This window comes from Chlorocebus sabaeus, chromosome 9 (assembly GCF_047675955.1).
Source record: "Chlorocebus sabaeus isolate Y175 chromosome 9, mChlSab1.0.hap1, whole genome shotgun sequence".
NCBI lineage: Eukaryota > Metazoa > Chordata > Mammalia > Primates > Cercopithecidae > Chlorocebus > Chlorocebus sabaeus.
In genome coordinates this window covers 124,654,767-124,669,516 of record NC_132912.1, presented here as the reverse complement: position 1 = coordinate 124,669,516, position 14,750 = coordinate 124,654,767, and the positions used below count along the sequence as shown (strand labels likewise).

At 46.7% G+C, this 14,750-nt stretch overlaps 1 protein-coding gene across 12 annotated transcripts in view; it reads right to left on the bottom strand.

Moving 5' to 3' along the window:
- TACC2 (transforming acidic coiled-coil containing protein 2) overlaps positions 1–5,783 on the bottom strand; it is a 234,174-nt gene extending 228,391 nt beyond the window's left edge. For 4 of the 12 annotated variants that reach the window (XM_038009634.2, XM_073019410.1, XM_073019411.1 and 1 more), the window contains exons 1-2: positions 5,577–5,782; positions 3,449–3,526 (exon numbers count right to left, since the gene is read on the bottom strand). In XM_038009634.2, the coding sequence (XP_037865562.2) occupies positions 3,449–3,481 (33 nt within the window). In that variant the 5' untranslated portion in view covers positions 3,482–3,526; positions 5,577–5,782. Of the gene's footprint in view, positions 1–3,448; positions 3,527–5,576 lie in introns of all 12 variants that reach the window. The other 8 variants (XM_073019416.1, XM_073019409.1, XM_038009640.2 and 5 more) reach the window with 5 other exon arrangements.
- Positions 5,784–14,750: the final 8,967 nt, after the last annotated feature.

Below are 14,750 nucleotides of genomic sequence, written 5' to 3'. Positions count from 1 at the left end.
GTAGGCAGAGTTCTTAGATTTGATACCAAAAGCAGCACCCCTAAGAGCAAAAACTGATGAACTGTACCTTATCAAAATTATACTCTTCTGGTCTGTAAAAGATGCTCTTAAGACGACAAAAAGACACGTTACAGAATGGAAGAAAATATCTGCAAACCATGAGCTGATAAAGGATTAGGATCTAAACTATATAAAGAACTCTGAAAACTCTTTAAAAAATAATAAAAATACTAGGCCAGGTGCAGTGGCTTACGGCTGTAATCCCAGCACTTTGGGAGGCTGAGGTGGGTGGATCACGAGGTCAGGAGTCTAAGACCAGCCTGCCCAACATAGTGAAACCCCGTCTCTACTAAAAACACAAAAAATTAGCCGGGCATGGTGGCACGCACCTGTAATCCCAGCAACTCGGGAGGCTGAGGCAGGAGAACTGCTTGAACCCGGGAGACAGAGGTTGCAGTGAGCCTAGATCATGTCATTGCACTCCAGCCCAGCCAACAGTGCGAGACTCCGTCTCAAAAAACATATATATTAATAATAATACTCTAGTTAGAAAATGGGCAAAAGACATAAACCGATTTTTTCACCAAAGAGAATATGTAGATGGTAGATAAGCAGATGAAAGGTGTTCAACAACTTTATCCATAATCAAAATGTAAATTAAAACCACGTGGAAATATCACAACACCCCTATCAGAATAGCAACACCAGAAAGTGACACCACAAAATGACAGCCAGGGTCCAAAGACCGGATCCCTCATACATTGCTGGTGGGAATGAAAAATGCCTTAGCAACTCTAGAAAAGTTTGTCAGCTCCATATCAAACTAAACATGCAACTCTCATACAACCTGGCAACTGCACACTTGGGTGTTTATCTTAGGGACATGAAAACGTGTGTTCTCAAAAAACACCTGCACACTCATGTTCATGGCAGCTTTGTCTGTAAAAGACAAAAACTGGAAGCAACCTAAATGAGCTTTAATGGATCAATCGTTCAACAAAATGTACAGTACATCTATTCCTGGAATACTATTCAGCAATAAAGAGGAATGAACTGTTGATACGCACAGTACTGGATAAATCTCAAGAGATTTATGCTGAGAGGAAAAAAAAAAAAGCCAATCCTTAAAGGTCACTTACTGTGTGACTCCATTTATATAACATTCTTGAAATGACAAAATTACAGAAATAGGGAATAACAGGGAATAGGAATAGCAGTTGCCCGGGGTTAGGGATGAGAGGAGAGAGAGGTGGGCCTGGCTATAGAAGGGCAACAAGAGTAATCCCCTGGTGATGGGCACGCTCTGTTATCTTGCCTATATCAATGTCAGTATCCAGGTTATGATATTGCATTATAGTTTGGCAAGATGTTACCCTTGGGGAAAATTAAGTAATGGTACATGGGACCTCTCTTTATTCTTTCTCTCTTTTTGAGACAGGGTCTTGCTCTGTTGCCCAGGCTGGAGTGTAGCAGTGCAAACATGGCTCACTGCAGCCTTGACCCCCCAGGCTTCAGCAATCCTCCCACCTCAGCATCCTGAGTAGTGAGGGCTGCAGGTGTGCACCACCACACCCAGCTAATTTTTTTTCCTTGGTAGATACGGAGTCTCCCTATGTTGCCCAGGCTAATCTCTAACTCCAGGACTCAAGCTATCCTCCTGCCTCAGCCTCCCAAAGTGCGGGAATTAGAGATGTGAGCCGCCATACTTGGGCTTTCTGTATTGTTTCTTTAAGCTGCATGTGAATCTACTAATATCTCAAAATAGTAAGTTTAATTTAACAACTTAACATTTCACAGAAAAATAAGGGTTTCTGAGTTCTTTTGAACTCAGAACATTGGGCCCACCTTCCCACAGGGCAATCAACCACTGGAGCTGATGGTGGCTACCCTCTTCAGACAGTAGGACAAGAACTCCCTGTTTGCCAGAGCACTTGCCTCTCCCTGTTGTCTCAGACCCAGTCTTTTAACACAATTATTGTTTCTGGCCTGCCCCTAAAGACGCTGGAGTTTGACAACTTTTCTTTTGACCCTTTGTTTTCTTGCTTGAGAAAAGAAAATTGTAGAGGCCAGGCGCGGTGGCTCGTGCCTGTAATCCCAGCAATTTGGGAGGCCAAGGCAGGTGGATCACCTGAAGTCAGGAGTTCGAGACCAGCCTGGCCAACATGGTGAAACCCCCGTCTCTACTAAAAATACAAAAATCAGCTGGGCATGTTGGCAGGCCCCTGTAATCCCAGCTGCTCAGGAGGCTGAGGCAGGAGAATCGTTTGAACCCGGCGGGAGACGGAGATTGTGCCACTGCACTCCAGCCTCGGTGACAGAGAGAGACTCTGTCCAAAAAAAAAAAAAAAGAAAAAATTGCAGGGAAGAAAAAGGCAGAGGGAAAATGAATTACAGTATGAGGGTTTTTAGATCCAATTTTCTCATTCAAGGAACTCAATGTCATTAATCCAAACTTTCCAGTTTGTGTGAGATAAATGGGAAAGTGTCTCCCTGATTTTGTTCACCAAAGCATTAAGTTAAAACTTTCAAACTTAAAATAGATAATGAAAAATTTGAATAGGTTGTAATATCTCAGCCGATGCACAATTAAGCAGTTAAAGTCCATCCTTCAATTGTGAAAATTTTGTTTAACATGAGAATGACCACTTACGTTTAATCTGCCCAACACTGATAGATTTCAAAACCATTTTTTAATGGCCATAGCTTCATTTGGGGGAGCAGCATGGAAAGGTTTTATTTTAACCTCTGCTAAATCCATGTAAGTTGATGGACACAACCTAGGAAAAATGTGCCAACCTCTCTTAGGTCAGTTTTAGAAGACAGAATAAAAAGTAAAGCCAGGCCTGGTGGCTCATGCCTGTAATGGTGGCTCATATTTGTAATCTCAGCGCTTTGGGAAGCCAAAGAAGGAGAACTGCTCGAGTCCAGGAGTACAAAACCAGCCTGGGCAACATAGCCAGTCCCCATCTCTACAAAACCCGAACATTAAAAAATTAGCCAGGTGTGGTGGTACATGCCTGTAGTCCAAGCTACTTGGAAGGCTTTGTGGCAGGAGGATCTCTATGGAAGGCTGTGTGGCAGGAGGATCGCTATGAAAGGCTGTGTGGCAGGAGGATCACTTGAGTCCAGGTGTTTGAGGCTGCAGTGAGCTATGATCATGCTACTGCATTCCAGCCTGGGTGACAGAGCAAGACCATGTCTTTAAAAATAATAATAAATAATAAGCAGAATTAGCGTTTCTGGCTTTAACTAGAGCTAGCCTTAATCGTAAGAGAATTCCAATGAAATGAAAAATGGCTGCATAGATCCATAAATGCTTGCACGCATCTACACAGAAGCTGTCTTGGCTTGCTCCTTCCTGGGTGAAGATGAGACGCTGTAAGAAGAACCTAGGCAAGGTCAGCCAAGAGCACCACGTATCTCGAGAGAGAAGCTTCCTGACACCCACCTGATTGTCCAAGGTGCTGTTCTCATTGCCCATGGTGATTCAGGGTACCCAGCGTCCCCAGAATTTTGTCAGAGGTGACTGGAAGAAACAAAAGGGTATAAACATCTGTGAAATGAAAAAAGATCTGAAGTTTTTTCTGTCTGCTCATCTCCCCAAACTCAAAAGCCAGATGATGGGAAATGTTTATCTCTACAGTCACATCATGGAAAATTACTTTTGAAGGGTTTTATTTCGCGATCTGCCACCCAGGTTTCTTTCCCAATACGGGCTGGTGTTTTCATTCCCCACCCCGGGGCTGGCAGACACTTCTGAAAAACGGGTTTGTTACTGAGACTCTGAGCTAGTGCCAGCGTACACATATACGTATATATACAAACGGAGTGACAAAAGGGGTCCATTTGCCAAAGAGCCTGAGGAATGCTGCTTGTCAGATTATTTTCTGTTTCTAATTGTGTTCAGTTTGGAAATTCAGAGTGTGGCTGGTTTCCCACTGTTGGTGACGGCAGAGCTCAGTGTCAGACATCAGGAGGCGTGAAATCCACTGCTCTCCAACAACATATGGTTTTTATTTTTTTTACTCTAAACACTTGTTTCATCAAATCAGTTTCACTTCTGCACACACTTTTTATCAAGGCAGAATGGCTTTCTTGCTAAGGAAAATGGGTGATTGGGACGAGACGAGATCATGTAAGGCAGCATACTGCCAAGTCAACCAGAATCCTTCCATGGGCTCACTTAGTGACATGGTTTATTAATGATCTTTTTTTTTCTTTCTCTTTTTCTTTTTCTTTTTTTTTTTTTTTTTTTTTTTTTGAGATGGAGTCTCACTCTGTCGCCCAGGTTGGAGTGCAGTGGCACAATCTTGACTCACTGCAACCTCCGCTTCCTGAGTTCAAGCAATTTTCCTGCCTCAGCATCCAGAGTAGCTGGGATTACAGATGCCCGCCACCACGCCTGGCTAATTTTTGTATTTTTAGTAGAGATGGGGTTTCACCATCTTGGCCAGGCTGGTCTTGAACTCCTGACCTCATGATCCACCTGCCTTGGCCTCCCAAAGTGCTGGGATTACAGGTGTGAGCCACCACACCCGGCCTATTAATGATCATCGTAATTAGGGTCTTCCCACACAATTCACAGAAAAGCCCAGTACATTTACTGACCTCATCCAACTGAATTCCATATGACGCTATCATATATTCAGGCCTAGAGGTGTTACCTTCACTTTTTCCAGTTAGAAAAACTAAATTACAGAAAATCATAGACTTTCAGAGCTGGAGCTGTAGAGATGACCAGTCTAACCCAGTGGGGGAACTCAGGCTGGAGAACATAAGGAGCATGCCAAAGACCCAGTTTGGAGAGGCCAAAGGTTGGAAATAAACCTCAAACTCCATCCTTCTAATTGAAGATTTCTTCATGGAAATATGGTTTTCATCATAGTATTTCCTCAGAGAGTTTAAAATTCACCCATTGACTTGCTTATTTATTTAAGCAACATTGATTGCGTAGTCACCCTGCACTATGTGTACTGAACCATCACTGGAAAAGAAAATGGTTCGAACAGGCCCAATTAAAATGCCTCCAAACTGAGAAAACTGTGAGTGACGTCCCGACAGCAGTCAATTCTTTCACTCCTAACCCTTTAATCAAAAGGATATGACTCCTTAATCCTTTCTTGCCTTTTGCTGTAGACACACACACAATGACATGCTCAGAGAATGTAAAAATCTACACGTATTTAAAATTAATCACTTCCATTTATTTTTTATATTCATTTGGAAGATGATCCCTCATTAGAAAATATTGAGTGTTAGAAGAATCACTGCCTTATCAATTATTAACTTCCTTGTATCTTCCAGGTTGAATCATAAGGTTGAATGTAATATTAATTTGTGACAATCATTAACCAAATTAAATACAACAACCTTATTAAAAATCAAGGCATCTGAACTAGGTTTTTAAACAAACAGACTAAAGAGACCGACAAAACTCCTGGTGAGGTGTAAATTGTAAAACCACCGAAGGAAGCCTGGCTTCCTGGAATCCTCTTCCAGGGAACTCTGCAACCACCACCCTCTCAGGCTTTCCCAAGACAGAACCGAAGGTGCACACATCTCTGCCTCCTACTTACATTCGGGGGTGGTCTGGATTTGGAGGCTGCGGGCGCATGGAAATTCTGCCCTTCAGCAACTGGACTTTCTCCTCCTCCGTTCAGAATTGTGCGAGTTCTAAGCAGAGCCCCTGACACACCCCAAGCAGACGGGCAAACAGTGCGTCTCCGCCCTTGCACTGGTGCAAGCCGCTGCACTTCATACCTGGGCAGGAGCTGTGCAGAGCCGTCGCAATTAGGCAAGCGTTCCTGCCCACGGGAAATCAGCGTTTCCCAGCCCGTCAGTTTCAGGGCCTTTCACACAGGGATTTTCCCCGTTATTACATCAGCAGGGCTCCTTTCAGAGAAGGCTTATCCAAACTAAAGCGGCCCCTGCCATCCGATTGGCCGCACCTAGCAGCTCAGAACTGTCCCTTGCAAGGAGCCTTCCGCCAGGAACCTCTCACTTCTCTCCTGCCCTTTATGCAGTAGGGCCGTAAACAAACCTTTCTTTCTAAAAATGAGACAACTGCTCCCAGGGATTCCTGTTTGCACCTGGGCAAATTCCGCCGTAAATAATGTGGAAACACACATACAAAAAGAAAAAAAAAAAAACTTGCAAAAATGTGATGACGCGGCAGTCTGGCACCTGTTTATGGAGTGTGCAGAATGTACTTACCCAGGCGTGGCTTGAGTTTCGGCAAGTGAGGTCATAAAAAGCAGCAGGCTTGCCCAGATCGCTGATAGGCAGACCTGCCGGCCCACCCTGGGTGGAGGAGGCCCTGTGGACCTCGGGTGGGGCAGAGAGTACCGACCCAAAGACCCTCCTGCCCCACAGCCTCCGGCCGCCCGCAGTTCCTCCAGTTACCACCACTCGGCCATCCTGTGCATGCATGCAGCCAGTTTCTACTTTGGTGTAGCGCAGAAACTTTCAGGCAAATGGAAGCTCCTTACCCCTGCCACAAGGTAGGACCACTCCTTGGAAACAAATTAGCATTTATTTCATCAAAGGCTTCCGGAGACCACGCATCTTACCAAGCTCAGAGGACCCTTAGGAGCTCCTTGGAGGTGGTAGAGGAAGCTAGTTGAGGAGGCGGAGCGCAGTGCCCCACTTCTGGATGGAACAGAGCAGAAGTGTGTATGTTTCACCAGATGAATGGATAAACAAGATGCCGTCTATCCATACAATGGAATATTCTTCAGACATGAAAAGGAATGCAGTCCTGACACATCCTACAACGAGGAGGAGCTCCAAAAGCCTCACCCGAAGGGAAAGAAGCCGGGCACAAAACGTCATAGATTTTGCGATTCCATGCATAGGAAACAGTCAGAGTTAGGCAAATTCATAGAGACAGAAACCAGACGGGTTGCTGTCAGGGGCGGGGGGAAGGGGAAGTGTCGGCTTAATGGGCACAGGATTTTATTTTAGGGTGATGAAAATGTTTTGGAACTAAATAGAAGTGGTGGTTTCACAGCATTGTGATATACTAAATGCCACTGAATTGCTCACTTTTAAATGGTTAATTTTATGTAAGGTGAATTTCACCCGAATTTTTACAAGTGTATATGTTTCATATATGGGGTTTCTGCATAAGACATTGCTTGAAAAAAGAATTTGCAGCCCTAAGAAAGAATGAGTTCATGTCCTTTGCAGCGATGATGAAGCTGGAAGCCATCATCCTCAGCAAATTAACACAGGAACAGAAAACCAAACACCGCATGTTCTCACTCATAAGTGGCAGTTGAACATTGAGAACACATGGACACAGAGAGGGCACACCAGGGCCTGTTGGGGGTTGGGAGTGAGGAGAGGGAACTTGGAGGACGGGTCAATAGGTGCAGCAAACCACCATGGCATTCATATGCCTAAGTAACAAACCTGCACGTTCTGCACAAGTATTCCTTTTTTTTTTAAGAAAGAAAGAAAGAAAAATGAGTTCTAGTTTTACGTTAAAAAAAAAAAAAAGAATTCCACTACCAGGTTAAAAAAAATGTTTGGGCCGGGCGTGGTGGCTCACTCCTGTAATCCCAGCACTTTGGGAGGCCGAGGTGGGCGGATCACGAGGTCAGGAGATCGAGACTACCCTGGCTAACCCGGTGAAACCCCGTCTTTACTAAAGATACAAAAATTAGCCGGGCGAAGTGGCGGGCGCCTGTAGTGCCAGCAACTCCGGAGGCTGAGGCAGGAGAATGGCGGGAACCCGGGAGGCGGAGCTTGTAGTGAGACAAGATCGCGCCACTGCACTCCAGCCTGGGCAACAGAGCCAGACTCCGTCTCAAAAAAAAAAAAAAAAAAGTTTGGAGGGCTGAGAGACAAGACTGTTTGCCTCTTCCCCCTCAAAGAGCTACAGAAGAATTTTTCTTTTTCTTTTTTTGAGATAGTTTCACTCTGTCACTCAGACTGGACGAAGTGCAGTGGCACCATCTCGGCTCACTGAAACCTCTGCCTCTAGGATTCAAGCCATAATATGCCACCATGCCTGGCCACAGAATAATTTTTCTAAGAAGGAGAATCTTATTGAGCAAAACGTCTTGAATGAGCCAATTGGGAAGGGCGGCAAGTCTTCAACAGGTGGCAAAACACAGGGAAAGCCCTGGTAAAGGGAGGAAAAGAACTAGGGGCTACTCCTGAGGACTGGGCGGGAGGGAGGGAGAGAGGATGCCTCACCAAAATGGCGGCGGCGCAGGGGACTTCGCAGGGGCGATACATGCAATCTTCCATCTTCAGCTGTGGGCGCTGCTGTGACGTAAAATCCATAAAGCACCCTCCAGAAACCACTTTCCGGAAACCACCCTCCAGAAACTGTCAACTCTGTGGCCCACACATGCCTGGGGTGACGGGGGCTTCTGTGAGAGTGTGAATGCTCTGAGCCAAGAAGACAGCCTGCTCTGCTCAGCTGCAGCTGCGGTAACACCACCACAGATTCGGCGGCTTCAGTAACAGTGACTGTCTCATCATCCTGGAGGCTGGAGGTTCCAGATCAAGGTGCTGGCCAGGTTGGTGTCTTCTGAGTCCTCTTTTTGGCTTGTGGAGGGCAGTCTTCTCCCCATGTCTTCACATGGTCTTCCCTCTGTGTCCCTCTATGTCCTAAGCCTTTTTGTTTTTGAGACGGAGCCTTGCTCTGTCGCCCAGGCTGGAGTGCAGTGGTGAGATCTCGGTTCACTGCAAACTCCGCCTCCCGGGTTCACGCCATTCTCCTGCCTCAGCCTCCAGAGTAGCTGGGACTACAGGCGCCCGCCACCACGCCTGGCTAATTTTTTGTATTTTTAGCAGAGACGGAGTTTCACCGTGTTAGCCAGGATGGTCTCCATCTCCTGACCTTGTGATCCACCCGCCTTGGCCTCCCAAAGTGCTGGGATTACAGGCATGAGCCACCGCGCCCCACCTCCTACTCTCTTCTTCTAAGGACAACAGTCATGTTGGATCTGGCGCCCCCATAGGGCTTCATTTTACCTTAATTACCTCTTGAAAGGTCTTATCTCCAAAGGCAATCACATTCTAAGGTACTAGGGTTAGGATTTCAACATATGAATTTCGTGGGGACACAAACCAATTAAGCATCTTATAGAAGAAACTTGGAGTCAGAAAAAGCTGGGGGAAATGTAAAGCTGAGGCATTTAGACATGTCTTTGGGAAGGCAATGACACCCCACAGTGCTCAGAATGGGGCAGTTTAAGCCAATTTAACTACAGCTTCAGACCACAGAGGTGAGAAAGGCCTCAGGTGTGCAGGGACCGACTTTTTTTTTTTTTTTTTTTTTGAGACAGTCTCATTCTGTCGCCCAGGCTGGAGTACAGTGGTGCGATCTCAGCTCACTGCAACCTCAGTCTCCCGGGTTCAAGAGATTCTTCTGTCTCAGCCTCCCGAGGAGCTGGGACTACAGGCGCGTGCCACCATGCCTGGCTAATTTTTGTATTTTTAGTAGAGATGGGGTTTCACCATGTTGGCCAGGCTGGTCTCAAACTCCTGACTTCAGCTGATCCGCCCGCCTCAACCTCCCAAAGTGCTAGGATTACAGGTGTGAAACACCGTGCCCAGCCTAATTCACTTCTTATTAATGCATTTCATAAACACTGAGTTTTTTGTTTCTTTGTTTATTTGTTTGTTTGAGACAGAGTCTCACTCTGTCGCCCAGGCTGGAGTGCAGTGGCATGATCTGGGCTCACTGCAACCTCTGCTTCCTGGGTTCAAGTGATTCTCCTGCCTCAGCTTCCTGAGTAGCTGGGACTATAGGTGTGTGCCACCGCACACAGCTAATTTTTGTATTTTTAGTAGAGACGGGGTTTCACCACGTTGGGCAGGTTGGTCTCGACCTCCTGACCTCAGGCGATCCCCCCACCTTGGCCTCCTAAAGTGAGTGCTGGATTACAAGCATGAGCCACCGTGTCAGGCCAACATTGAGTTTTTGTTTTTGTTTTTTTAATGTGCCAAGCTCTGTTAGATGCTCATGTCCTCTTTCATACTTAGGGCAAAGCTATGAGATATGTTTTGTCCTTTTTTTTTTTTAATAGCAGATGAACTGCCAAAGCCCGTAAATGCACATAAGTGGTTTGGCCAAAGTCCACCAGAGAGCAGGAAGAAGGATGGAGATCCTGCATTCAATGAACAATGTGATGCTACCACCTTGGGAAGATTTTTTGCAAAGAATTCAAAGGTAACTTCCGGTCTTTATCTCTTATTTATTTAGTTCTATAACAGAGCATGGTTTTTCTAGTTGTTGGCAACTAAAGCTGATTTGGAATCAGCTCATGTGATCCCCCTCCTTGATCAGGGAGGAGAGTGGAAAGTGCAGGTTTGGGCCAGGTGACTAACCACTGTGGCTGAGGCAGCCTAGCAGAAATGGGTAGCCAGAACCATGGCCAAGATGACCAAGAGCATAACTGGGGACGTGGGCCCTATGCGCGGGCCTGCAAGAGAAGGGGAAATGGAAACATGAGAAGCAACACAGCAGCAAGACTGCAGAAGCCACCATGGGCGGAGCAGGTGGAAGACATTGCTAGGGACGGTGAAATCTAGGCCAGGCTGATGCCCCATTTTATACACTGCACATGGGGTAGAGAGGGGCAGGGAGCTGAGGAATCGGAGACAAGATCACACAGGTCTTGGCCGGGCACAGTGGCTCATGCCTGTAACCCCAGCACTTTAGGAGGCTGAGGTGGGTGGATCGCCTGAGGTCAGGAGTTCGAGACCAGCCTGGCCAACATAGTGAAACACCGTCCCTACTAAAAATACAAAAAATTAGCTGGGCGTGGTGGCAGGCGCCTGTAATCCCAGCTACTCTGGAGGCTGAGGCAGGAGAATCGCTTGAACCCGCTAGGCAGAGGTTGCAGTGAGCCAAGATCGTGCCATTGCACTCCAGCCTGGACAGCAAGAGCAAAACTCCGTCCCAAAAAAAAAAAAAAAATGAAAAAAGAAAAATCACACAGTTCTTGTTTCATCAATGATAAGATGAAGGCTTAGAGAGGTTTTGCAGCTTGCACAAGGTCTTTACCCCATACTTCTCTGTGAGTACAGCCTAGTAATAATCTATTGGGATTTGTTGACATGTTAGGCAGTCACATCATGTTTTCTGTTAGAGTTTTTATTCTCTATTGAAAAAATTATCTTTTTTTGCAACGTGATAGAAATGTATCGTTTTATAAGTTTAATAAATTCTGATTTTTCTCCTACATAGAATAATTTAGATTATTAGTGCTGGAAGAAGCTTGAAGACTACCCTCTCCAAAGCCTCTTTTTACAGATGAGGAAACTGAGGCCTAGAGGTTGGAAATGATTTACCCAACATCCCACAGTCTTCCAGTTCCAAGGCTGGAACCAGAACTGGCTTCACACAGGCTTGCCTCCTCTCATCTTGACCAGGGCCCTACAGGCTCTGAATCGCTTCTCCAGACAAGACCAGACCAGACCAGCAAGCTCAGATCAGAACCGCGTTTTCTGCCATGGCATTGCTCCCCAGCCACAGAGGCCTCGGGCAGTCCGGTTCTGCATCAGTGGAGGAGGTGGTCCAAGTTGTGTTTGCTCATCAAGGGGGACCCACAGCTCCCATGGCTGATTGACAAACCCAGCGACCTAAGCCCGTTGCTATTCACAGATGGCCCAGCCCTCATCCTAAGGCCATCAGGAGACCTCAGCTTCTTTCTCTGGTGACTGAATTCAGTGTTCTAACTCCCTACCTTACACAGCTAAGCATGGAGCTACTAATAGCTCTGTTATCATGTTCCCATTTTAATACAAACAAACAGCCGTAGCCCAGGAAAGAGATTTGTCAGAGGTTGCTTGCCTTCTGCTCTGGCAAGAGACCTTCACAGCACCAAGCACCTGGCTGTTCTGTGGGGTTTAAGTAAAATGATGACTCTTGTTTCACACCCTCCCCTTAGCCTCCTATTTCTTCCCTTCCTCCACCTTTGAGGCCACCTAGAAATTTTGATGTAGAAAATTCCAATCTTGTAGAACATCAGGACTGGGAAAACCTTAGAGATTCCCTGCTCTCATGACCCAGTGATCAGAAACAGAACTGACATATTCATCCTTCTGGTCATGACAGGCTGGGCCGGTTATTGAGTTATTGCTTGTCACCTCCAAATCCCCTACATTCAGATGTTGGGGGACTCTGCAAACTGCATTTCTGCTTTGCCAACTGCTCTTCAAGAAGCTCTGCCAGGAGGGACTAGAGGCCAGAGGAGGAAGAAGGACAGGGAACACACTCCTTCCGGTCTGTTTCTTGTTTCTGTGAGCAGCACCCTGGCCCACTGCTTCACCCAGGCAGTAGCAGTTCCCTCCCTCAGCAGTGAAAGAACCAAGTTTGCAGTTTTACTGATTCCTGCAGAGCCAGCCACATGGTGCTCCCTCAGACACGCCAGCTCCAGCCATGTGGAGCCCCCTCCATGGAGCTCTGAGGTTCACTTCTGTGGGGCTCCTCCTCTAAGCCTCCAAATTTTTTTTTTTTTTTTTTTTTTTTTTTTGAGACGGAGTCTCGCTCTGTCACCCAGGCTGGAGTGCAGTGGCGCAATCTCGGCTTACTGCAAGCTCCACCTCCTGGGTTCACGCCATTCTCCTGCCTCAGCCTCCCAAGTAGCTGGGACTACAGGTGCCTGCCACCACACCCGGCTATTTTTTTTTGTATTTTTAGTAGAGATGGGGTTTTACCATGTTAGCCAGGATGGTCTTGATCTCCTGACCTCGTGATCCGCCCGCCTTGGCCTCCCAAAGTGCTGGGATTATAGGCATGAGCCACCGTGCCTGGCCATAAGCTTCCAAATTTTAATAATTTCAACTTCTACCCTTTCCTGCCCCAGGCTTAAGGGTGGTAGCTGCTTTCTGAAGTTGCTACCTTCCATGATACCTGAGAGTTTGCTTTTTGCCTTTCTACTTACATAGATAACAATTCTTCATATATCAAATTCTATTAAAATAACTGGGAAGTTTGGCTGAGAGCAGTGGCTCACGCTAGTAATCCTAGCACTTTGGGAGGCCAAGGCAGGCTGATCACCTGAGGTCAAGAGTTCGAGATCAGCCTGGCCAACATGGTGAAACCCCGTATTTACTAAAAATACAAAAATTAGCCAGGCGTGGTGGCGGGCGCCTGTAGTTCCAGCTACTCGGGAGGTGGCAGCGGGAGAATCATTTGAACCCGGGAGGTGGAGGTTGCAGGGAGCCGAGATCTTGCCACTGCACTCCAGGCTGGGTGACAAAATGAGACTCCATCTCAAAAACAAAAACAGACAAACAAACAACTGGAAGCTTTTCATCTCCTGACTCCATTCTGACTGATAGGCTGGCAGAGCTGAGATCCAAACCTAGGTCTTCTTTCTCCTGGTTCAGGACTCTGCACTGGAACCCAATAAATATTTGTTCAATTAAAGGAATAGTAAAGTGAGTTCACTCCATTCATTGGTTCCAATGTTAATAAGATGTTGTTTCAGATTCCTATCACTACCACCACCAACAAATTATCACCTAATTGCAGCCTAGACTTCCTGCCATCCAAGTGTCAAGCTCTGTCACAGGCTATTAGAATTGAGAAGGACTATGGCCAGGCACGGGGGCTCATGCCTATAATCCCAGCACTTTGGGAGCCTGAGGCAGGCAGATCACTTGAGGTCAGGAGTTTGAGACTAGCCTGGCCAAAAATCTCCATCTCTACTAAAAATACTAAAATTATTCAGGTATGGTGACAGGCACCTGTAATTCCAGCTACCCAGGAGACTGAGATAGGAGAATCGCTTGAACCCAGGAGGCAGTGGTTGCGGTGAGCCAAGATTGTGCCACTGCACTCCAGCCTGAGTGACAGAATTGTGAATGGCGGGTGGACCTAGGGGACAGCTCAGATTGGCAGGGTCAGAAGTGGAGTAGGCACTGGGGTAGCACAAGCAGTTGAGTCAGGGAGCAGACAGAGGGCTAGGTAGACAGGGATACAGGGTCAGGTAGACAGTGACACAGGGCCAGGTGGAGAGGGACACAGTATGGCTGGGGAGGTGGGAAGGGCTGCAGCCAAACTGGGGAGAGAGGATAGCTCTGCAGCCCTGCACTGCTCTTTTGTTTTTTGTTTGTTTGTTTTTTGTTTTAAGAAAGTCTTACTCTGTTGCCAGCCTGGAGTGCAGTGGCGGGCTCTTGGCTCACTGCAACCTCCACCTCTTGGGTTCAAGTAATTCTCCTGCTTTAGCCTCCTGAGTAGCTGGGACTACAGGCACACACCACCACGCCCAGCTAATTTTTGTATTTTTAGTAGAGACGGGGCTTCACCTTGGTGACCAGGATGGTCTCAATCTCTTGACCTCGTGATCTGCCCGCCTCGGCCTCCCAAAGTGCTGGGATTACAGGCATGAGCCACCGCACCCGGCCTACACTGCTCTTTAATGGGGAGGTCTCAGGAAATCATGTCCTAGGATGGTTTAGCCAGGTCATAAAGTTTCTAGCTCATGAGCTGGAATCTGATTCTTCAGGGACAGAGGCCAGATACCTTGGCAGGTTGGCTTTCCAAGGTATGAACCTCTAAACCAGAACCTAGAATATTCATGGGATCTCTGAGTCTGCTGAATACTTCCAGTGATGGGAAACTCACTGAAACTCACTACCTTCTGAGGCATCCTATCTGGAGAGAGTTTACCAGATCACTAGAAAGTTATTTCCATTGCTCCACTATCCAGATCATACCCACAATTCTGTGAGATATCTCAGGGCTCTGAACAGTGATGACACCACTAAGCAAGGACTGG